The 25,728-nt window shown below is 35.6% G+C and overlaps 2 protein-coding genes and 1 long non-coding RNA gene across 3 annotated transcripts in view; 2 read left to right on the forward strand and 1 right to left on the reverse strand.

Moving 5' to 3' along the window:
- The window catches only part of COLGALT2 (collagen beta(1-O)galactosyltransferase 2), a 43,192-nt gene extending 31,578 nt beyond the window's left edge, over nucleotides 1-11,614 (forward strand). The window contains exons 7-12 of the mRNA XM_072420117.1: nucleotides 705-781; nucleotides 5,280-5,386; nucleotides 5,791-5,923; nucleotides 6,217-6,344; nucleotides 7,787-7,993; nucleotides 10,051-11,614. Coding sequence (XP_072276218.1) covers nucleotides 705-781; nucleotides 5,280-5,386; nucleotides 5,791-5,923; nucleotides 6,217-6,344; nucleotides 7,787-7,993; nucleotides 10,051-10,324 — 926 coding nt within the window. The 3' untranslated portion in view covers nucleotides 10,325-11,614. The remainder of the gene's footprint in view (nucleotides 1-704; nucleotides 782-5,279; nucleotides 5,387-5,790; nucleotides 5,924-6,216; nucleotides 6,345-7,786; nucleotides 7,994-10,050) is intronic.
- LOC140336774 (uncharacterized) overlaps nucleotides 1-25,728 on the reverse strand; it is a 39,016-nt gene that overhangs the window by 6,549 nt on the left and 6,739 nt on the right. The window lies entirely within an intron of this gene.
- APOBEC4 (apolipoprotein B mRNA editing enzyme catalytic polypeptide like 4) lies at nucleotides 14,065-25,124 on the forward strand. The gene is given in 2 exon segments (XM_072419224.1): nucleotides 14,065-14,130; nucleotides 22,780-25,124. A coding segment is annotated over 1 exon segment (1,071 nt). The 5' UTR covers nucleotides 14,065-14,130; nucleotides 22,780-22,820; the 3' UTR covers nucleotides 23,892-25,124.

Raw genomic sequence — 25,728 nt, forward strand, 5'->3', positions numbered from 1 at the left:
TAAACTAGACTGTTCCTCCAACCAGTGCTATATACACACATACATTAATTACACATATTGATAATTTTTATCAAACTGGTCAATTTTACTTTATTATTATTATTATTAATATTATTATTATTATATTATTTTAATTTATTAAAAAAATAAAAAATCAAACAGATTTGACCGTCTAATTTACTGACTGTCAAACGTACCAATACAAGCCAATTGGGTTACCAGGAGGGTAAACTAGACTGTTCCTCCAACCAGTGCTATATAAAAACTGTATTTCTTTTGGAGTGGAATTGCAACATCAAATATAGATTCTCACAAATATCTGGTCAGACAATAAAAGTCATAGCTACTTTTTGATAAAATAATCACACATGAAAATCTACCCAACACCAGAGAATGTCATGCAAACCAAAAAGGAACAGTAGCTATGCATATTCTTTCTTTAGCTTGGACAGATGTGTCACCGCTAATGTTAAGCAGTAAGATAACTGCCCCTCCCCATACACATTGCCTTATTACTTCCTTGATTTATTGCAGTGTGAAATAATATAGATTCGGTAAAAGACAAAGGTTTTTTTATGCGTTAGGTATATTAGCAATGTGCATATCATTCTGGATAACAAGTCCTATGTGTTAAATTGCTTTTTAAAAGATAGAAAAAATATATTTTATTCCTGTATTGTAATCTTTTCCTTATTGCCTTTTAGTTGATCGACCACCCCTAGAAACATCACGATATGTCTCTGTATCACCTAAACTTCCGGACAAGATGGGATTTGACGAGGTTAGTTGTCTGGCACTTTTTAATAAAGATGAAAACACTTTGTCAAGAAAATGTTTTCTGGTGTGTAAATAAAACTACTTTAGATTTGTTGCACAGATGGACTGTTTAAGTATGTTAGGAAGCAATTTCACAGCCAACACTTGTTCAGTAATGTGTTGTGCAAGGCACTTATTAAAAGCCTAACGTTTAACTCTTCATAGTTACAAAATAAAAAAAAACCCTCTTTCCTTCCTAGGTAAAGGTAACACACCTACCTTACCCTGTAATCGTAACACTAGTCTGGTGCTTTGCCATGCAGCCCTGCTCTCACAAGCTGATCTGCTGCCTTGGCATCTGCTTCTGGACTTTCAGTGATGACCCCTAATGTTATGTAGTGCAGATTACCATGTTCATTGTACAGTATTGTATGCAACTTACTTTTTTTGACAGACATGTTAACAAGGAATAAGTTTTAGGTAAATTTGCAGGTATACAATAAGTACAATGAATGCACAAGGATGCAATTAAAAAAAACAAGCCATAAGATCTATGGAGGTTGAAGGGGTAGCTTCAAATCTAAAAGTAATAAATTGTTAGAATTAGTGAGCAGTAATCCATGCCAAATATTCCAGTGCAAGAACATTATTCTGCTAATTGACTGGTTGCTGTTTATAGTTTTACATTACTTACCCTGAGGTGTTCCAGGATTAAAGTAAAAAAGTTAAAACTTTAAGAAGCTATTTTGCCATGGATCAAAAGATTAAATACCAATAAAACACAAACAACCTTCAGACTGTAACTTTAGACTGTATTTACGTATTGTGATCAGTATTGGCTCCTGGCAATGTATTTGCTCTTTCAAAGATTTCAGACCATTTAACAATAATGTTTGGTTTGCACCTTTAAGCTTTCATTTCCCTAATAAACTAGGTGCCCATTTTGCTTGCTTACTACATGCTGTATTGTATGGTATTGTAACACATGACTGATATTTCTTAAAAGATTTTTAGCATTATATTTGAAATGTAATGTAGTGTGTAACATGTCATTGCTGGTGGAGCAGTATATATAGATGTATAAATTACCTTTCCAGTAGCTATGATTAAGATTGATGGTGGCCAAAATGGGTCAGAGAGGATCATGGTTTTTCTAATATGTTTAATTTAGCCCTTCAGGGAAAACAGCTGGACTGGATGATATAAAACTGAATCATGAGAGATGAGGCCATACACCACCTGCTTCCACTCAGGGAAGTGGGGGGGCTGTGTCCCTGCACACAACCTGCCCACTCTCCCATCGCAGGCCTCAGATCTGCCATGGCAGAGTGGGCAGGGTTATGGCGTTATGATGTCACTATGGGAAGGTTCCTCACCATTTGATTGACAACTGGCTGCCTGTGCATGCGTGGTCAGGAGCCAGTAATTTTAGTGGTCCACCGCACCAAAAAGGTTGGCGACCGCTGCACGAAGATACTTTAACATGCTGATTGTGTAAAAAAAAGACCGTAAAGAACCACACTGGTGTGAATGGGCCAAATATCCCAGAAAATGCCTGCTAATCTTGGGAGATTCCATCCCATTTTTGTTCTTTGTATTTCAATTCACTAAACATAAAAAAATTGAATCACTGTTTGCATCTGAACTGACTAAAAATCTATAATCCATATCATCCCGGTAAAACACCACTGTTCCTTAAAAAAACCCAGTTTGTAGAGTCTCCTGCTTCTGAAATAATACACATGCAGAAATCATTGAAAAAAAATAATGACCTGTGTTTAAATATCCATTCTAATTATCATATCTGAGTATCAGCTATGTACAAATTTTGATTGATTGAGGTACATAATGTAGCATATTTGTAATTGTTTTAACGTATATCCAAATCAAGAACCTTTAATAAATGTTCCCTATCGAGGCATTTCCTGTTGCGGGAGGTAAACAAACTTTAAACTGTGCCGGAAACTACACTTGTTTGTGTTAGCGCACATTATCCATGCATGGTCCATGGCTGTTACCAGGAAGCAATGATATTTTGCAAATCTAAAACAAGTGCATGTGGACAGTAAATGGCTGAAACTGGCTGGAAAAAAGGCTGAACTATCAAGCAGATGATGATCAGGTACAAAATAAAACATGTAAAAAAAAAAAGGAAATTTATGTGATAAACACAGTACTATAGCAAACTAAACATTATCCATTTATGTGTTTAACACAATACCTTGGAGATGCTAAATGTATGTCTGAAGGTCTACTGGCTTTATTATAGTATGTATATTTTTCCATATAATCTTCATCATAGCCCATCTGTGAGAACATTTTCCCTGGAAAGGAACAGGAAAAAAATACATTTTCATCTCCTCCCAACATTCCTGACTATAAGAGAAATATTAGAGGCTGCCAAAGAATGTGAGAAGGTGAAAAATAAACTTTACGTATAGAAATACAGGGAGGGAACATTGTGGGCTCTCAGGGAGATCATAGAAAAATACAATACACACCTCATAGTAAGTGTAGCTTGTATTTTCACCTGTCACCTCATTGACATCACACCTGAGACGTATATTTGTGGATGGAATAATGATAAGACGCTCTAAAAACTTGGTCTTAGTGCGAACATTTCCAATCTCTATTGCTTTGTGAAAGTGCATAAACTTATCTGACAGGCCTTTAGGGATCTGACCAAATAACATCAGGTGTTACTTCACTATCTATTAAACTCTCTATTGAAATACATTCTGAGTGGTTTTGTTGGTGGCAGAATAAACAAACATGGCCTAGCACATTCAATTGAGAGTTGGTAAGCTCCATTTCTCTACATAGACTGCAGTGGTTTAAGAACTGTGGGAATGAGTGGAATAATTTGCATTACAGTGTAATTGCAATTTTTTGTCTAAATATATTCATATTGACTTGTCTGATCTGTGAAGAATCACACAATTTAGGATTCAACAATGAATAGGTTCCTACATCGTATGACTATCTTCCTAATCTATCTTTTTTAGTAGATGTATCTAATAGCGGGAACCAGAGCAGAGTAATAAAACAGAAACATAGTCGGACACACAGCCAAAGTTAGGGGACGTTAAATATGGTCAGATCCAGGGTGTCTAACAGGCCAGTGGTAGGTGTCACCAAAACCAGGGATATCAGGAACAGGAAGGTAAAGGTTCTAAACATTCTAAAACTGGATATTAACTAAGAGCCTAACAAGTTACGTAACAAAACCAAGAATACAGGAACTTTGCAATTACACAGTAATAGGAATACCCCGAACAACAGATGAGAACAGAAACACACAAATTACTCTAGCAACACCATCATCTGTACGTTTTTTGTCTAAAATTCAGTGCTTTGTATTTAGGAATCATCCACTCATATGCTCAATAGCTAAATGAAGACGGTCTATTTGGGCATATAAAATCAGACCATTATTTTAACGCAATGCCAATCTTTTAACAACATCAATATACTTCTTTCATTTATTCTCTTGTTTTGTCCCTTTGACTTCATTTATATTGCTTCACCTTACATATGCATTACTAATTAGGTAGTGAATTAAAAAAGATGCCGGAGAACAAAAGTGTTTCAAGAACACTAGGTCTGGGGATATCAGAGTTATTCTCCTAGCCTTGTGATTGATCAGATTATCCTATATCCTATAACCTAACCAGCCTTGGGCTTCGTGCCTAGCCAGATTTTAGGCCAACGTCACATAGGAGCCTTTTGGAGGGGTGAAAATGTCAGCCTGGGTTAAGGGAAGCCTATTCAACTGCTACTATGAAGAATACAGGTTACCACGAATGCTGTGATGTTCTTCCAAAAATCTTCCTAAAAGATTTAAAGTGCTTTTATCAAAATTTCTGTGTACTATTAACCCTTAAAAAGCCTTTCTTTCAAACACACCCAAATGTTCTAAGTTTGTGGCAGAAATTGCGGCTACCCCTACCTAATGTCAATTTTCTGTTTATCAACAAATATTTCAATCTATTTTTTCACTTTAATAGATATACAATATGTATTTTCCTTTCAGTGTTTTTTACATAAAAAATGGGAAGAGTCCTATAAAACAAAGCATAGTCTTTGATTAGAATGATAGAAGAAATGCTGTACTTTAGAAGTCAAATATATGCATTATTTGCAGTCCTTTTTACCTAGAAACAAAGTATATTGTGTGTGTAAAAAAAAAATTCAGTCCTGCAAACTATTTGTCTGACCAAGCATGATTTCTTTATCCAAATTATATAATGTAAAATTACTATGTACTTTGTATATAAATCTTATGGATATACACAGGATTTTTATACACTCAATAGGCAGGCCTGGTTACAATGGACACACTGTCATTTGTTCTAATACTTTTAATCACTTGATCTGTGTTGCAATAATTGTGTTTTACTGTGTACACACAATTAGTTACCATAGCTAAGCTTCCTGACACTTACCATTTTATTTAGTCAGAATTAAAATTTAACAAACATTTAAGAACATATGGATTTAGTTATCTTTTATCTTTGAAATAGATTTATATGATCAATTTAAAACGACGCCAAGATAGACGTGTTCGGATGCTGCGTAGTCTCTATGAGCTACAAATTCAAGTTAAAACCTTTGATGCTGTAGATGGCAAGTAAGTATTTTTTTTGCATTGGTTGCATGTTATTTCATATTAGTGTCACATTATACCATGCCACTTCTTCCTTTGTAGGCATTTTTTTGGCACAATACCATTCTCCAACATTGGAATAATATTAGCAAAATGGTAAATACACACTTTTGAAAAAGATACATTTTCCCACATAATACATATTTTTTTTTATAACTGACAAATAAAAAAAGTTGAATGCAAAAAACAAAAAATCAACACTTCCGCACTTATACAGCATGTTTATTAAAGAGTACAAATTGTATTTATAATTGTGACTGTCAGGAACCTACCATGGCAATGCACATTTCATGTATTGGTTCTGATAATAAATGTGTTATTGTTACTTTAGCTTTGTTTGCTAAGTATTGATATTCTTACATTCACAGGGCTCTTAATACAAGCCAGCTTAAAGCTTTGAATATAGATGTTGTACCAGGATATCATGATCCGTATTCTGGGAGAACACTGACAAGAGGAGAGATTGGATGCTTCCTTAGTCATTATTATATATGGAAAGAGGTAATCAGTCATCGACCCTCGCCCTATAACTTGTACTGTATACAAATGCTGTTGTAAGGTCTAGTTGGACTGGAACTGTGGGTTGGATTTTGATGTTGGTTGGGGTCCCCATGCTGCAGCAATATTTATGTGTATGGACTAATTTCTAAGGATGTGTAATCATGAAAAATGTCTAGGAGTTTTTGTTTGGTAAACAAAAAATCATAATTTATGCATGCAAACTTTAATTAAAGACATAGGAGTCTGATCTTAATCTTATGGTAAGGGAATTTTTTGTTTGTATATTTGTTTAGGTGATTGAAAGGGGACTAGAGAAAGCTCTTATAATAGAGGATGATGTCCGGTTTGAATACCAGTTTAGGGGCAAGCTGCTGAAGTTAATGAATGATGTTGAAATGGCTGAGCTAGACTGGGATCTAATGTAAGTATATTTATTTGTTATTTACGTTTGTCAGTAAAGATTTATTCTAATGAGAATAGCAGTTAGGCTGAGTAACTACTACATTGTTGTTATAAAGTGCACATTATAGGCCATGGCCAGACTTTAAAAATACTGCTTGCACATATCCGGCATTAATACAGACCTGGAACAAGCATGCAGCAAATAAAAGTCAGAGAAATGTTGGCATTCCTCCATTATTTTACAGTTAAGGAACATAAAAAGTATCAGTATAAAACTTGGACAAAAAAAAAAAAACACATTACAATGCATTTCAGATCTTCTAAGCCACCATACTCTCTATCTAGATGACATTTAGATTTTTCAAATCAGCAGATCTAAGATCATGAAATCAGAGATTAATTTGATCACCAAAATCCTAATTAACAAGGTCCTTTTCCTTCCATACAAATGCAAGAATGAAAACTTGATGTTATTAATTGATTGCATTAATCCATTGCAGTTTCCTGCAGGCAGTATCTTGATGTTTATAACTAGTCACATAGCGTATAGATAATTGACTTTGTTGTTATTGATGTTCGAATCGAAAAATATGTGCATTTTGTAATGTACTAGAAAAGAATTTAGGAATAAACTGCAAATCAAGAATGTATATGTCAAAATGGGTATTTAATATGGAAATGATTTTTACTTGAAATATACTCAAGCATGCATGTTGTACAGTAGGATTGATCCAAATATTATCAAGACATAAGCAGATCTGTACCATTGCATATGTAATGATGCATAAAATACCAGAACACTGAAATGGTAAGAGTAATAACTGTAATTATCTTAAAGGATGTGGGGGAAGTATAAATAATCCAGATCCCTCAGAGGAACTGAACATATTACAAAGAAGTGAATAAGATATTTAGAAACAAACAACAAAAAAACCAAAGAATCAAAAGCAAAAAATAGCCCTTCTGGGTACACCAGAATGTGCTGAAAGCTTTGTATGTTTTTCTGGCCTTTGTTTCTTCTATAGCTACGATTAAAATTTCTCTATGGGTATAGTTCAAGAAGGAGTAGTTCCATATATAGCGCATATCAGTCTATTTCCTTATTGCCATCTTTCACTTTAGTCTGGTCAAGCAGCACTGTTTTATGAGAAGGTATGAATAGCACTCCCAATGCATATCCCAAACATGCTAAATCTAGTTTAAAATGGCCTAGTATCCAGTGTTATAATCCTTGGGAGAACATAAGGACTTGATTAAAGAAACATTAAAATATTTCCTTTACTGCAGTCTGGTCTACTACCATTCAACTTCCTCAAGTTTTCCTATTATGAATTAAACACAATTTTGTTCATTGTGAAGCAAAGTCAGCCTAATTCCTTTTTTTTTTACAAGGTATTATTCTAAACATGTGGTATAAAAAAGGACAATGAAGTAATAATGTTCATGTTTTCTATTTTAAAGTTACATTGGCAGAAAAAGAATGCAAGTGGAACGTCCTGAGAAAGCTGTTCCAAATGTAATGAATTTAGTTGAAGCTGATTATTCATACTGGACATTGGCTTATGCCATCTCCAAGCAAGGAGCTCAAAAACTTGTTGCTGCAGAACCATTGAATAAAATGCTGCCAGTGGATGAATTTCTTCCAGTGATGTATAACAAGCATCCAGTGTAAGTACATCCAGAACCTAAAATGTATGTCAGAGAACAAAAACAACAGTTGCAATGCATCTTATAAATGTGCACATTTTTCCATGTGTTATACCCTGCAAGTACAAAAAAAACAAACCCGTTGGTCTTACACAAATACGCTCCAAAAGTTCTGTTACATGCAGACAACACAGGAATTTTAAAGATTTTAGGTGGTGCCAGCTCTGCCCAGCTGTCCTTTGCTAAACTACTCAAACCTTCCCGCTCCCCTATCCGTACAATTTTTTGTAGCCCCAGATAAAAACTAAGGGGACTAATAAGACTACTTAAGGTAACACAGCAAGTGCACAATACATTGAACACATTTGAGCTTCATTCACGCTCAACAGGTATTTATGTGTATTTTTTATTACAAACACTTTCAATGGTACAATTACCAAACCAAAAGTTATGAAATAAAGTTAAAGATAAACTCAAGGATCTGCCCAAAATTCCCCTTGCAGTTGGGAAATCAGACACTGCAAGCGTTAAAAACTGATTTATGTCTACAGGTAGGAAAAGACGTTGCCCAGAGGAGCAAGGACATTTATTAAGCATTCTTGCTTCTCACATTCACCAGACATAAATGGGCATTTAACCCTTGAATTGTGGAGGTTGACCCACTGCAAAAATATTTTGACAGATTAAATACACATACAGATTGACCTTTACTTTCAAAAATATTATCTTAACATTTTTAAGCATATCTTGCATAAATCATGAGGCAAATGACAGAATCCTGAAATTCCTTTCATTTAAAAAAAACAAAACATGTAATTTACCCTCCGGTTCTGGTAACATGATCCCTGGAAGGTTAAGTTGTAGCAAGTAACTGTAGAAAGAGATTACTTCTTGCAACATCTTCTAAACATATCTAGCAGGTAACTTTTCCGGATGTAGTGGAGTCTTGAAGACCACTTGTGTTTCGGAGCTCTCCCTAAAATGTCTGTCAGTCACTTGTATAATGGACTGGCTACCTGCAACAAAAAAGATCCTCTGTGTCTAGAAATATTTCATAACTGTTGTAAGATCCACTGCATTAGTAGGCCCTTTAAATATAATGGCAAACACCTCCAGTTTCTGCATTATCATCCCTGATCTAATTTTTATAGTCACAACCAATCTTTGAAGGATTGTCTATTTTAAAACATGAAATTGTGGTGCCTCGGATTGAGACAAATAAAAATAATTAGTATATACACCCCCGAGGAATATATATTAAATATTTAGCACGGGTGGGGCTTTATTTATATATATATATATATATATATATATATATATATATATATATATATACACACACACACATCCATAAGCTGTGGGCCAGTAGGGTGCTTTTGGTAGGACTAGCAGCAGGTCCAGGGGCTATAGGGGAAATTGGGGTGAGTGGAAAGTTAGGGTGGAATGGGGTGTAAAGTGCAGTGGGGATTGTGGGGGAAAACTGCCTTTTGTCAATGTGTAAGGTGCATGCAGTGTTGAGGGATTGTTAGATGCAGTGTGGGATTTGATATCAGCTGTAGTGTTGAGAGAGGGGAGTTAGGTGCGGTAATTAAGGTGCAAACTTAGTACACCTGAATAGTTGTTTGCAGGCTTTGCTTTATTTTTGAATTTTCGGTAAAATTAGTATATGTGAGATATATGTGAGTAGAGCCAATAAACAAACAAAATGGTGAATAGTGTGATAAGGTCAAACTGCTCTCTACATTTATGTTGGCAGATGTAACATAGTTCTATAATAGTGGAGATTTATTTTGGTACAGTAATCAGCACATTCTTACAATGATGAAGATTTACACTAGTTTAATTAGCATTCATAAGATACTAATTTCATATTGAAGTATGAGATGACTTGGTTTGGAACATTAGGACACTGCCATGGTTTTTCTCTTTTCATGGAGACAAGTAAACTAAAACCATCACCATAAACAAAAAGTGCCCTTTATCATTTGCTTTACTTTCCTTTATCTTTTGGCCAATAGAATTAAAATGTTTTTTCGTTCACATGCATAGCATTCATTGAATCCATCATTTTATTTTAGAGAGGCGTACATGGAGTTTTATAACCCACGGGACTTGAAGGCCTTCTCTGCTGAGCCATTGCTTGTCTACCCTACTCACTACACAGGTCAGCCTGGATACTTTAGTGACACAGAAACATCCACCATCTGGGACAATGAAACAGTATCAACAGACTGGGACAGACGATACTCAGGAAAAACAAGACAACAAGGTGAAATACACACTGATGCTCAGAACACCGAAGCATTGTCACCGCAGGCAACACTTGATGCATCATCTCGAGATGAACTATGATTATTGTAAACTATGTTTAGTGCAGATAAATATTGTATAGAATGATTTAACTGTGAATATCTGAGCATTTTTGTTAGGATAATTGTGTGTATGGTGAACTCTGTACAAAGAAATCAATAACTCTTAGTTTGCAAATCTTGAAATTGAACCATAAAAAGTTGTATTATTACAGTGGGGACTTCCTAAGATACATATTTATGATTTTATTTATTTTCATTTCAAAAGTAATATATGTTCTTAGGTGTGTCAATACCGCAAACATCTTAGAATGAAGAACATATACAAAACATCTAAGTCTTTACTACAAAGATAATGTGTATCTATTTTTGTAAATTAGTATGAATTTTGGTTAAATGGACTTTTGACATTTTTTTGTAATGTTTTACTCAAGTAGACTTGAGAATGAATAATGCATATGAGATATAAATACATTTATTTTTGTTACTGGAATAAGGATGACAAATAGCTGTTGTTTCAGCTAATTTTGTAAAAATTATCTTATATTAAACAGATATTATAATTTTTGCAAACTTTTGTGAACAGAAAAACAAAAACATTTTCAGTGCTGCAGACCCATCTGTACTCTTCATTTTTATATTTTCCTAGTAGTTACTGCACAGACTGTTAAGACTCACTGGTGAGTATTAAAATTTACTCTGGCTTTTATTTAAGACAGCACCAGTTTTATGGTAAGTGGATATACAAATTTTCACACAATTCAATCCTTAGGCTACACACACACGTGCAATTATTGTAGTTGGAAAGGATCTTTCACGATCCTTTCCAATGACTAAGGACTGCACGATGCATGAACAGGCTCTGTACATACAGCACCATTCAATATTCTCCAGTTGGTCTAGTTGGTGTAATTTTAGTTGTTGTAGGACCTTAGGCAGTACCTCACACTGGGGCATACAATTTCCCAAAGCTTGCTAACCTTAGAGGCAAAGGCTTATCTTTGGACTAATAATATTGATACTAATGTGGGTTAGAACTGAAATCATTAAAGGCTTGATGGAAAGGGCAGCAATGGAACAGGAGCTGGAACTCCTCAAACACCTTTTTTGCATAACCCAAAGTGGGTTGGCCATGAAAACATCAAGAAAATGTAAAGGCCATTTCCATCCAAGTTGATTTAAATTCTGATAACACAAAATGCAGAAAGTAGGAATTGTCTCTTGAAATGGAGAGTGCAAAGCTCATATGTGGGCCTTAATAAAGATTGGACCAATGTTGATATGTTTTGTATTATGTTTAAACTAAACTGAATATGGAATAAAATATTTACACTTGTAAGAGTCTTTTTCTTTCTCCTATGTTTTTTCAGCTGTCTGAAATAAACCATTTGTTTTTTGTTTGGTTTCAACCTTTAAATAGTCAGTCATCACTTGTGCTGAAAGCCTTCCCCGGAAATGAGAAAGAAAAGAAGAATATGAAGAGCTTCTCATTGTCTGGGGTAAATTCCGACAAGTATTATAGCTTTACCTACTGGCTGTCAGTGGCAGTGATGGATCAACAGTAAACTAAAAAATTAAACAAATAATAAAACTTCTGATTTGTTGCTACAAGGGTAGAAAAGACAGAATTGTATCGACTTTGTTGTTCTTTAGATGACATTGTAACCTTATACGGGGCCAAATAATGTGAAAGCCACATCACAACAGTTGTAATTACCAGTGTGTATACTACATGATTGTACATTTTGTTAAGTGAGACAAACCTATATTCCTTTAGCAAATCAACCCACTATCACCTTGCTAATTTAGTGCTCCCCTCCCAATCTAAAGGCTAAAGTTTTAGTGTTGACTTATATAGGAGCCATAAGGATTACTGCCTCAGTTATGTGACAGTTCTTAGGCCTAGTGACTGGCTAATAGACACTGCCACATGGGAGGAGGGCACATGTTTCCACATACATTGGATGTAAAAAGTCTACAAGAGATTCCCTTCGCAATCTGATAGATTTGGAGGGCGTTTGCAAGGAAAAGTGAGCAAATAATGCCAAGTCAAGATGCACCATGCTGATAGATTCCTACCCAAATCACTAACTATTTCATGGCTGGGGCAGATATTTATACATGTGATGTCACATATGATTTCACAACATTCCACCTTTAAGACACTGCAAATAAATCAACTTAAAATTATACCTTAATATAAACAAATGTATAATATGTTAGGATGGCTTTAAGTTTTAAGGCACAGAGCTGACATATCTGTGTGAAAAAACAGGATATAGTGAGTGAATGGGAGGAAAAGGTTCTGCGAAGTAGGTAAGTGGATGCAAACCTTAACTTGATAACACAATGTTTGCTAAAGCATTGTTTACCATAAACAGTTGGCATGTTTTTTGTATGAAATACTTTTATTACTCTTTATTATTATTATTATTAATATTATTGTAACTTAGTGGTTTGAAAGTTCCATTTTAAAAATGTGTGTTTAGGCAAGGCTTTATTGCAGAAAGGGACAGGTGATGTCCCCTCTGCAATAAGCATTCTTATCTGCTTGATCGCTCAATTGAACTATCAAAATTGCTGAGCTACCCATGCAGCAATCACAGCTGGGACTGAATAAACAGCATGATTGGAGGTATGTGCCCGTCCAATGAAGATGGCCAAAGATCGCAACTAGTCAGAGAAATAGTAAGAGGATAGGGGCACCCTCCAACAAAACTCCAGGTTCAGCTTCATATCATTGCTCTTGGCTGGTTCATATACAGTAACATTGTTGGACTATGCCTGTGTAATTTGTGTTCACACAACTGCTTGTAATCTCCATTATAGGTGTGTGTGTCAGGGAGGCAATAAGTGTTGCTGTTAAGATTTGACATCTGAAATTCATGCGCAGTGTTTAAACAGGCTTCACTTAGTTCTTATTTGACAATGCAAATGGCAGTACCATTTCCTAAAGGCCCTTAGCCAATGAAAACGATACACCACCATATTCATTAAAGAGCTATAACCGTTATCAATAAAAATTGTGGATTCAACAACTGACAACTACTAGCCAATGAATACACATGCTGTTTTAATTGACAAGGAGCTTTCAGCCGATTGTAGTAATTACCAATAGGGAAAGTGAATGAATATATTCACGGGGCACTGGCTGCTCTTGACTTCTCCAGAACCAAACATTAACCTCTCTCCCACTAGACATGGCCCATACCGAACTAAGGCTTTTAAGCAATACTAGTAACAAAACACAATAAGAAAACAGTTGTGCTCCAGAATTGCTTTTAACAAGGGCCCTCATAGCAGGATAACCAGGTATTGTTTAAAAAAAAAAAACATTTAAAACTACTTCTGAAATTACAATACATATTTAGGCTTAGATGATGTTTCAGTAATGGGGTCTAGGTGTAATTTAGGTGAACTTAACATTTTTCTGACCCTACTCTAGTCACTATTTTTGAGCTTTAAATTGTAGAACTATCTGTAGCTGTTAATTCACTAAATATACTTCCTTCTTCAGCCACTCATTATCAGAGTAGATGGCCTTTTATAAAAAGTATTAAAGAGAATAGTTAATAACAGTTAATAGTCAGGCTATTATTTCCAGTTTTGCAGTATTAAGAATTCTTGAACCATTAAATCCTGTATTTGTATTTGAGTATTATGTTACAGATAGGAAATGAATGACTTGTAAGGTAATTTAGCCACACCTAGGTAGATACACACGTAACAGGCACTTGACTTAGCAACAGCTTTGTATTGTACATAAATTCATACAGGGATATATGAGACCTACATGACTTAAATACCGTATACCAAATTACAGAAATCCCTATGTACAGTTCATTAAAGGTAAGAAATTATACTCTTCTAGAATTGTGGTGATATGTCTTGCTTTCAAATAGTTAAAATAATATTTAGGTAAGGCCACTATTACATACGTGAGAAATGATTGCAACCAATGTACAAAGATTGTATCAATGTACTATTAATGGTAATTTAAGCATATTTCTATTCTGAGTTCATTAGAACATTTCAGGCACCTAACAGGAAATAATTAGATTTAATAAACAATGTAATGCTGAATCCTTTCTGTTAAGAAGTTTTAGTTATAACAATTAGCGAAGAAGAATCAATGCAACTTCCTATCGAATAATCCTAGTATGATCATAACAGATAAACAATTCCTTTGTACAGTGTTTCTTCATGTATATAACTACACATTACAAAAAAAAAAAAAAAAAGTAACATATACATAAAAGTGCAAATTACATAGTAATAAATTAATATTTATTTTAAAAAAAGTGGTCAACAAATATTTTTAAGTTTTACTTTTTTCTCCACTAAAACCTGATCACAACTTTTTTTAGCCCTCTATACATAAAAGTGAGCACAGATTTTGTTCCTGAGCAATCGGGCATTTAAAACCGAAAACTAGAGGTACCATAATACCTCTAACGTGCCAATCTATAAAATGGAGTAACTGTTTCTTCTAGTTTTTTCTTTCTCCTTATAGCTGCAATATAGTGAAGTTATTTTAAACAAATGAGAACACCTTTTTTGGCAAACAGGCAGCCGGCTTTTTTTAAATAGGGTGATACACATTTATTGTCAAATGCATATTACAGTATATCTCATATCTGCAGTAACATCCTATTTTATATTTGCAATCTTCAATTATGTCCACCTTAAACATTTAAACTATATAGGTCATAAAGAAAGTGTCACATTCTTGAGGTGTATGCTGTGAGTATATCTCACACTTTCTCCAAGTTTCTCATGATATAAAACGTATTTCAGCTTAAATAGTGCAAAGGTAAGTATAAAAGAAAATGTATTGTATCCACTCAGTAACCACTTAGTGTGTTGAATTATGTAGACAAAAAGTCTGGTACTTCTTCTTCTGGTACTTATGCTGGGCAATATGCCGAGATTCAGATCCACAATGAATTGTTACATAGTTGAGTTGAAAGAAGACATCATGTTGTTTGTCAACCTATAAAAAGTCCTTCTTTTATTAAGAAGTATTACCCAACATGCTGCAAGTTCCTCTGAAGCTCAATACTATCAATGGCAAACAAGTTCATACAAATGGCTGTTGAACCGAGATAGTTCTGTATGCAGTTCAAAACCTGCTGATAACCATCAGTTTTTACAAAATGTCTTTGTACTTAGAGCTAATGCTGGAGAGTAATAATAGCAGCTAAATCACATCTAGTCTGCTTTACCCAGCCAGATGTTCCATGATGGGGTTCATCCACCAGGGGACTTTCTCAGGTGTGTGCCCAAAGATCTGCAACATCATCTTTTTGGCCAAGGAGAAGAGTTCCCATAGCTTCATAGCTGTATCCTAGGTCTTTTGTATTGCTTGTCTCAAAAGACTTGAAGATATGATTACTGCCCTTTTTCTTGGATAGATAAATCTTAAATCTTACTGTCTCTACTTCATTCATTCTGGGGATTTTTGCATCACAAACCTCTCCTACTGCTTTGTGAATATTCCCTCACCAGTTATCAGATCACCAATCGTTAGGGTGGCAGTTTTCAAAAGGTACATAATAAAGTTTAAGTAAACTCTCTTCCTCCACCAAGATGGTCCCCTCTATGGAGATATAGTATATAGCACAACAAGGTATTGCATGTTACAAATAAGTAAAAGATAAGCTGCAGAAAGCCTACTGGTAATACAGGCAAGTTCACTTGCCTTTTTGGGCACCACTTCCAAAGTTTCAGGAGTTTGTTAATCTTCTTAGCACTTAAACATTATACATCTTAAAGCATATTTAAACCCAAATACATATATCGCACCTGGTAATTCTGTTAATAACACACTGGGCCCGATTTATTAAAGCTCTCCAAGGCTGGAGAGGATACACTTTCATCAGTAAAGCTCGGTGATCCAGCAAACCTGGAATGGATTTCTTCAAAGTCATTTGCTTTTTGCTAGCAAATGTTTTGAATTCTGGACCAGATCCATTCCAGGTTTGCTGGATCACCCAGATTCATTGATGAAAGTGTATCCTCTCCAGCCTTGGAAAAGCTTTAATAAATCAGGTCCACTGTCTCTAGCTAAGCTAACCACTCCATTGGTAGGCTGGACTACAACATGTAGTTCATCTTTGTTCATCTCCATTATTTTTCATTACAAAAAAAAATGCAGCCATCACCTCACAGCCCACCATTTCCAAAATCTGCCCCTACCTGTCCCTAGAGACCACCAATCCCCTTGTGCAAGTTCCCATCATCTCTCGTCTAGAGTACTGTAACATCCTCCCCTCTGGTATTCCACTCTCTCCTCTACAATCTATTATGAATGCTGCAGCCTATTCTGCTGCCTCTTCTTGTAGTTCTCTTCATTGGCTTACATTTCACCTTAGAATCAAATTCAAGCTCCTGTGCTTTGCCTTCAAATCCCTACACAGCTCCTGACCCGCTTTCTGACATGAAAAATACACCCCAGGACTTTTCTAGAGCTTTTCAATACAAAATAGCTATATTGAATCCAATACAAAGAAATCTTTATATACTGTAATATATATATAATTATTTTATCTATATAATATACATGCTTCTGTACAGTTATATTACAGTTTTCAGTACAGACTTTAACAGTTTTTTGTGTTTTTTAACTTAAATTTTATTAATAAATTTATGAAATATTGGACATATTTCAGTGAGTTATGCCTAAGAATTATAGGCCTACAATGTAAAATACATTTCCATGCAAAACAATGTATAGCTTTTTGCGTAAAAAACGGACAGAACTAGAATGCCAGTGGTGTTAAATACTGGTAGGCTTCAATAAATTAAATTACTGTTTATGGGAAGAAAGCTACTGCTCTCAGTTTAAAAGGGGAACAGACTCATCATGGGGAAAAAGCGGGGAAAAAGCAGTTTTTGGCAGCCAGTTGAGGAAGAGGCAGGTAAGGCTGTTGCAAATATGATAGTAAAGCAAGAGGGAGAAGGGCATTTCAATGAGAACTGTCCACTGTGTCCATAGCTCATGGTATGGGGATTATTGTTTGAGGATTATTGTCATTGTGTTTATTCCTTTGGGGGGTTATCGCTGTTGAGGAGTTTGTTGTGGAGGCTACTGCTGTGGGGATTATTGCTGTGGAGGTTTTTACTTTGGGAATTAGGGTTTGAGCCCAGACATGCTGTAACCACACCACTTTTGTAAGCACACCTACCCAATAATAAACTTGCTTCGGGGATGTTCTACTAGGATCACTGTTATCACTTTGAAATCCCTGTATAAAATAACTGAACAGATATATATCTAGCAAAAAATGATGAATGTAGCATACTCCTCATCGTATGGGGATAACTATTGAAAACCAGTTCATTGGAATGTCTAATGCTCTCCCTTGGGGCTACATAAATTGCATATTCTTGTTTTTTTCCTGTCCCTATTGTCTTCTGAAATTGCCTATTAGTACCTGTAAAGTGACCCTAGGGTATTCAATTCTGTGGATTCAGTCCACTGTCCCAAAGCATCTGTTTTCATTATATATTCATGTATTTGTCCCAATACACCTAAAAAAAAGTTTTGCAGTTGAATATATCATACACACAGCATATGACATGATGTGGATGATTTACAAAAACTGATCTCACTTGTTTGTGATAGCTTTGTGGTATAGTTACACAATCTGTTGTGTAAAAGCACAGACAAGTTTCACACATTTTTGACTGGAAGGTTGAGGTTCAGCTATTTTGCGAAAAACTTCAAACACTACCATTAAAAATAATACTTTGCAAAGGGAGATGTAAGGTACTAGAGATATAGAACTCTTTGCTCCAAATGTTTACTACTTAGACAATAAGCAGATTGTTAGGAAACGCTTATTGGGCTGGGGAATCTGTGCTGTGCACCACCGCACTAATCCACACAGCCTATTTTGTCAAGCAATGTCACCTGCAGCATCAAAGAGAATAAAGAAATAGAAGAAGCCCCTGCTGCCCTTTAGCTGTGCAGCCTGATGTATTTTATCGGCATCCCCAGCACACACTATGAGGCCTTTGTCTGTCCTTGCGAGTGTTATGCAAGCAGGTGTGGACCCACTGTGCCACTGACTGGGTATGCTCCAGAGGGGCGTGACAAAGCCGCTAACAGGTCTTTACTAGAGCCTCTGATGGTGAGGATAGGCTTGGGCTGCGGGGTAGCTGCCAGGTGCCACTCCAGAGCAATCCCCAGGCCAGTGGCAGCTGACCACAGGAGTCAGGAAACCCGGTGCAAGCACCGAGGGGCCTGCGTGGCCAAGAAGTCCGGAAACAAGGATCCAAGATCAGGGTCAGGCGGCAATCAGGCGAAGTCCAAACGTAATCCAAGGTCAGGGTCAGGCGGCAATCAGGCAAAGTCCAAAAACGTAATCCGAGGTCAGGGTCAGGCAGCAAACAGGCAAAGTCCAAAAACGTAATCCGAGGTCAGGGTCAGGCAGCAAACAGGCAAAGTCCAAAAACGTAAGCAAGGTCTGGTGCACAGCAAAACAGAGAAACCACCTTAGCACTTAGCATTATACAGGGTAAACCTAGAGATTGCTCAGGCAACTTCCTGTAGTATGAGGTGCCTTTAAATACCTGCAGGAAACCAGCCATAGGCTGTAGAAAACAGAGGGCGTGTATGTGTTACCTCATAGATTAGGAGAGACACACCCACGCCAGCTCAAACACCATAGCAAGTCTCAGCATGAAGGAAACACAGGCATGAAACACAGGTAGTGGGGTTACCTGAAAGATAGGACCCGGCGCCCGTGCCTGCGATTAGGAGCAGCGGTGCTGGCACGACCTGCAGTGCTAACAGCGAGTGTATGAGAAGTGCGGTGTTAGATTGGGGGACTGGTGTCCGATTACTGTTGCTGGATTAGTGCCTTACACAGACTAGGGGTACACATTTTAAAAAGCTTAATTATTAGTACTGAAAAAGTTCTGATGACTAATTTGATTAATGAAGAACTAATTGAAAATGTTTCCATTTGTGTAAGAGAGTTAATGTCCCCAATAAGGCCCCAGACATCATTCAAAACAGAAAGAGGTTCTCACACTTCCCCACTCCATCTTAAACTGAAAACAGAGTCCGTTTCAAATACACTTTAAAAGAATAAATGGACAACAAGTCTTCTGCATTACTGTATCTCATTTACACATCTTAGTTCTATTAAACTCCTAAAGTCATAAAGAAAAAACTGTCTGTTTTGGGGTCAAAAAAATATGTTAAAGGTTTAATTTACAGACTTTTCTTATTTATCTCACTGTTAAACAACATATGTAAGCCTTAGCCTGACAAAATAGAAGGTTATTTGGTAAGCTACAATAAACTGCAACAGTCATTAAATAAATGTGTTTGCAGCTTTTAATTAACCTTCTAAGAGATCATATGTTTTTTTTCTAAAGGCTCATTTACAGTATATTTTCCTTCTTCTCCTTCTTCCTTTTTCTGTTAAATAGTGTTTAGGATCATGCTTTTGAAGTGAAATACCTTGTGTAAACAGTTCTTTAATCAAAGGAATCCTATGTCATGGTGTTTGCACATACACAAAACAGTGCACAGCACAACCTAGCATTCCCAGATGCTGGTAAACACCAAATAAAAATAACAATTCACATTATTATCATCATTGCCAGATGTAAAGGAGTGGACTCTGGTCTATGCAACTTTCCCTATATATATTGTTGTACATACTCATCAGGGCCCGAAGGAAACGCATTTGTAACAAATTTAAAGCATTCACAACCCTCCTTCCCACATGCACATACAGTTGACAACCGAAAATCCGGTCATCGATAATCCTTCAGTTTTCTGGGCATGAATTTCAGGTCGCATTTTCAATACAGGAACTGTAGTACACTGTTTTGACACTTATGTTTTGATGGCGCTGTTCTGGAGAAACAGTTGTTAGGTCTTGCTTGGTACACTAAATACACGTTGAGACGTCCCTGCTGCTTGCCCCTAAAACTGCGCCAGATGTCCGCGGGTGCTGCGAGAGAATGACTAGCCTGTGTGTGGAGGTAAGTATACCTTTCAAAATTCCCAGATTTTTGAAAATCGGGCACTTCTCAGGTCCGGAGATTGCTGGATTTTTGAATGTCAACAGTATGTAATTTTATATATAATGTCAAGATACAAGTGGATACATACACCTTAGTTATTTACCATTTTTTTGGATATCACCATGCATGCTGGAGTGTAAAAAAAATTTCTAGAGCCATTAGTTATGGTTAACTCTAAACTGATAGGCTGTGCTTTTTAAGTGCAACCAATGACTAATTCTGTGTATTATAGTTTTGTTTTTTGGGTTTTAAGTAAGGTTCTATCAATGCCAATTTTAACAGAACAGAACAAAACAAAAAGCCATTGGTCTATGTACCGTATTTTGTTCTGAGGAGCAAGTAACCAATACTGTTTTTTTTATTGAAGGAGGGAAGGTCAAACTCATAACTTAGTAATTACCACTATATGGAAGAAATGCAAACTAGGCACATAATGCAGGAATTCAGAGCCTCAAGGTATGTACCTAGTACTACCTACATACCCAGTGCATACTCCCAGAGAACCCATTATTAGTTTGACAGTCAAGATCATGGTCTAGATGAGCTGCTGACAAAGGCTAAATCTTCCATTATCACAGTTTCCTACAATTGTCAGTGCTGGATATAATGTAGTAGTTGTTATGTAGATGGCAAATATTCCCTGTAATCTGCTCTGTACCTTCAAGTGAGGAAATTTTCAAAGTGAAAAAAACTTTTTGATTTCATAAAAATACTATTTATCCACTGATTATTTTCTAGTTAACATTACGTAATCCCCTTCCCCTTTTTCTCACATTTTTTTGTTTGCTATTCATATGCAATTTTTAAAAAATATTTTGTAGCTTATAATATTTTGTTGTTTCAGTTTGTATTGCAATGTCATGTAAAAATCCCCAAAACAAAGCCTTATCCAGCAAACTTGAACAACCACTTCCTACACACTCTAAGAAACTAATCAAGCCTATTTTACTAGTGAAAGCATTGTAGAAAGTTAACATTTTTAAAAAACCCATTGTGGCAAAATTAAACGGGATCATGGTTAATGGGCAAGCTAACCAGCACCCTTAATTACAAGTTATTATCCCACCAATAAAGGCCTAATCCCAATTATCTTGAAAGTCTCTCCCCTCTCCCCCTATTTTTACTAGGCTTGTAAAGACAGCTGACACAAATCCTAGATTAAACTAAGGCTATAGAATTCATAGGTGATCAGAGGTGATGGGGGTTCCGGGTCCCCTATTTGGGGTAAGTGTGTATAATTTGATTTGTACTAGTGTCTTGTTTACCCTGTATTATCATTGTTTGTTTCAATGTCCAGATTGGATGTTATTGTTAAAATGTCTTAAGTCATGTAAACTGTATGTGTCAAAAACCTTATAAAAAGATTGAAACACAAAAATCCCCAAACATTTAAATTGTTAATATTCGGTCATCCGTTTTAGTATTTTATTACAGTATTTTACTTATTTAAATCAAATACATTGTGTAGTTGTTTTCAATGAAATTAAATATTAAATAGCTATTGGAAGGTACTTTAAAAAGAAACTCTAGAGTAGTGCAATTGTACATTTTAAAGTTTTCAACACTCACAATAATAATACAGAAATGCTGTGTAATTTCTTAACAAACCAATTTTACCAAATAGATCAAAGAGCTGAAGTAGTAAGAACCTATTATTGACAAATGTGCTTTATTCTAGTTACCCTTTCTTTAGGATGTCATTATTTTAAGAACACATTTTTTCTCAATATCCTTGATTAGTTAAACCATTACATCAAAGGTAAGATAAATGTTGCATATTTTTGATGGGTTAATTGCTTTAATTAATATTATTATTATTATTGTGATTTAGGTGGCCACCTACCACAGATGGCACAATTTACCTTAATCCGAATGCCTAATGTGTTGCTTGAGAAGATTACAAGGACTTGTTAGTTATCCCAGAATGAATTGCCCAGTCCTTCTCATTTCTTAGGAAGGAGGCAATGACCACATGCATATCAAGACCCATTAACTTCCACAGGCTCATGTGGCAAAAGTTATTTTGACTGCTGTAACACATTACAAATTGCTTTGGCTCTATGCTCTGCAATTATTCCAAGCTCCCTTATACATATTTTAAGAGTGTAGCTCTACCAAATGACTGAAAGCTAAACATTGTTAAGCTGGAATGAAGGAAATTTTTTTAAGACAGGAAAATCCTCCATTTTAATAGATAAATGTTTGCAAAATTAAAATTGTGAAATATTTTATGTTATGCCATAATGACCATAGGCTACCACATCAATTATCCTAACAAAATATAATAAATGAAGAATGCAACAAAGTTTAGTGTTTGTATGTTATATAACAGAACTTTTTCCTGAGCAATAGTTCAATAAATAACAATTAGGAGTCCGAACAAAGTTAAGATGACAATATTCAATGTCTCAGTAGTCTAGGAACACATATAACATATGCTTATCTTTGCAGATAAATACTTGAGCTGGTGGATCACATACAAACAGCTTTAGATGGAAACGGTATTTCAAGAATTTTCTGGATATCATGGAACTTTAGTCAAACCAAATTACTGGCTTTATCCAAACCAAAACTGTTCCAAATGTCCTTATCATATCAGAACAGGAGAGGAATCAAGAGTTACCTACAAAGAATTTTATGAAGCATTTGGATTTCCATATGGGCCAACAATGCATGAAGACCAACAACTTATATTTTTTGAAATAAAATCCTTTAATGGAGCAATACTACAGAAAGGTCACGCTACTAGCTGTGCTGCTTCTAACCTTCATGCAGAATCCATTTTGTTTCAAAAACATGGTTACCTGGATTCATTTCTTTATCAACATGATTCAGTTGGCTACATAACTCTTTATGCCAACTTTACACCTTGCAATGAGTATGGCCACTACTGCATTAGCCAAATATATGATTTATTAATCAAATATTCACAAATGCGTTTAGACATCTATTTTTCACAACTGTATCATGTAGATATTAGCTCTCCCTCTGCTGTCTGGAACAGAGATGCATTAAAAAGCCTTGCTGCTCATTGGCCTCGAGTAACACTAAATCCACTAAGTGATTAAATTTGGAAAACGGTTCTTTGTGCCTTTGTGCAAGAAGTTCCAGAGACAACATTGAATCAGCCTATTTTGCCTATTCGAGCATCTGCAGATAGACACAATGCATACATGATCCATGTTATTACAGGAATTAAGCCATACTTTGTGGAAGATCCTCCTGTAACTCAACCTGAAGAAACAAGACGCCAGCCAAACTATCAAGGACATAAGGTGAAATCCGTAACTTCGCAGCCTCCAAATGGCTTCAACCAATTTTCTCCTTTTTTTGTTCCACAAATATCATTTGTACCTGCCTTTCAAAGCCAAAAAGAACTGATGACCAAACCTAAACAAGTTGTCCGTCATCTTAACATGCCTATGATCTCGATTGAGGATACAAATAGGAGGAAATTTGAACGTAATGCCAGGAAAGGTAATGTGGTTTCAAGTACAGAGCAAACAGAGTGGGGAAACAATAAAGAATCAACAAAAAACAGAAGAAAAAAAAAGAAAAAGTAATATTTAGACATAAACTGTAAATTCGAAGGCGGTAACAATTTATAGATAATATATTATCACAGTATCACAGTATATGCACTTTTATTTTAGTTTTGCAGCTGTATAGATCACTGACACTGTGGCATTTCCTGGTAGTTTTCATCACTTGGTTCTGACACTTTCCAAGCACCCTGCAAAAACTGGGCTCAAAAGTTTGCACTGTCTCGCAGGAGTCAGTGGGATTAGTTACTATTTGCCTTAACTATCAGTAAAAAAAAATAAAACTAACTTTTATCTTTATAGGTGGAAAGCCACAGATCCCTCTGTGATCCTAGTCCAGACACCAGACTCTGCTATTTCTTCTGGGTTCTTGTTCCTATGTCACCCAATCTTGCACTGCACAGGCAAGAGATCATGTGACGTGCTTCCAAAAAAAGTGTTTTGTAATGTGTATTTTGTATTATTTTTTTCTTTACATTAGAGGAAAGCCTCTTTTGCGCAGAGGTCTTCCCATAAATGTTTTTGTAAAAAATTGCATTTAAAAACATAAACTTTTTTCTTTACCCAAGCAGGTTAGCCACCCTTTTATATAATGTTAAAAATGTGGTGATAGGTCAACACTAAGTGGGCTAGGGTTAAGTAAGCATTTGTGGGTATGTGTTTCGGAAAGGCTGAACTACCAGCTATCCATCCATGTAGACAAGGGAAAAAAGTGGCAATGTCATGGGAAACAAACTGTCTATAAAAACACACCATACATACATTATTGTTATTAAACAGGATTTATATAGAGCCAACATAATATGCAGCGCTGTACATTAAAATACATTTTTTGTTATTTGCTACTTATATAATTTGTAGGTGCATCTACTGTTGGCTATAGTTACAGAGTCTGGAATACAAAATGTGCAACTACAGCATGCAAAAAGCACACAAAACAGCCCCATAATGCAATTGGTTTCTGATTTATAGGGCAAATCCTGTGTGCAGCAGCCATTTTCTTGTAACAGTGCATTAAAACGCAAACATCTGACACAGATAACTTGCTATTTATTGCAATGTGTATTAATTTGTGGATTTTGTGTTTTATCTTGTCTTGTATGCACAGAAATTTAAAGTGAACTAATTGTTTACTAATATGAAAGAACTAAATTATATATTTTATGTAAAATAAAGTGGTTTGTTTTACTGTTTGCAGACAATTTTGATAAACGTCAAAGATGTTTAACATTAATGAAAGCATATGAATAAATAAGAAAAACAATGTTCTTTTTCAGATTTATTTACCACGGTTAAATGCTGTATACTATTTGGTAAAAGCTAAAGTAAATAACATTATAAACTAGTCTCTTATCTGTTTTAGTGTGCAAAAATTCTCTTTGAAACACTTTGAAAAATAACCAATTACACAAGCACACAGCAGGGTCGCTGTCTACTAAGTTTATGAAAAATAAAGAATGAGAGCCTCCATAGTAATGGTGAGTGCTGCCTGACCTCTTAAATGGCTATCAACATTTTAACAGGTTAAATTCCAAAGTAAGGAAAAGTGGGGGATTTTTAAGGCAACTAAACAGATACTCTACAAAATACTTATTGACAAAATATTCAAATGCTCAAAATATTGTAGTTTTTATTGTTCATATAAAAAACAAATAAAAACATAGCAAATACTCATATGTGTACTTAGTTAACACAGCAGCAAACGTAGGATCTCGAGAAGAACAGTGTCTCTATGTGTTTTGCAGAAACAATGTCCACTTCATCAGGAGGTCTGGATAATTTCCCTGCCCCAAGTTCAGAGCATGCTATAGATGTTAAATTTCTAAGGGTCCCAAATATGAGGGAAACGGACAAACCT

The sequence above is a fragment of the Pyxicephalus adspersus genome, chromosome 8 (genome assembly GCF_032062135.1).
Source record: "Pyxicephalus adspersus chromosome 8, UCB_Pads_2.0, whole genome shotgun sequence".
NCBI classification, from domain to species: domain Eukaryota; kingdom Metazoa; phylum Chordata; class Amphibia; order Anura; family Pyxicephalidae; genus Pyxicephalus; species Pyxicephalus adspersus.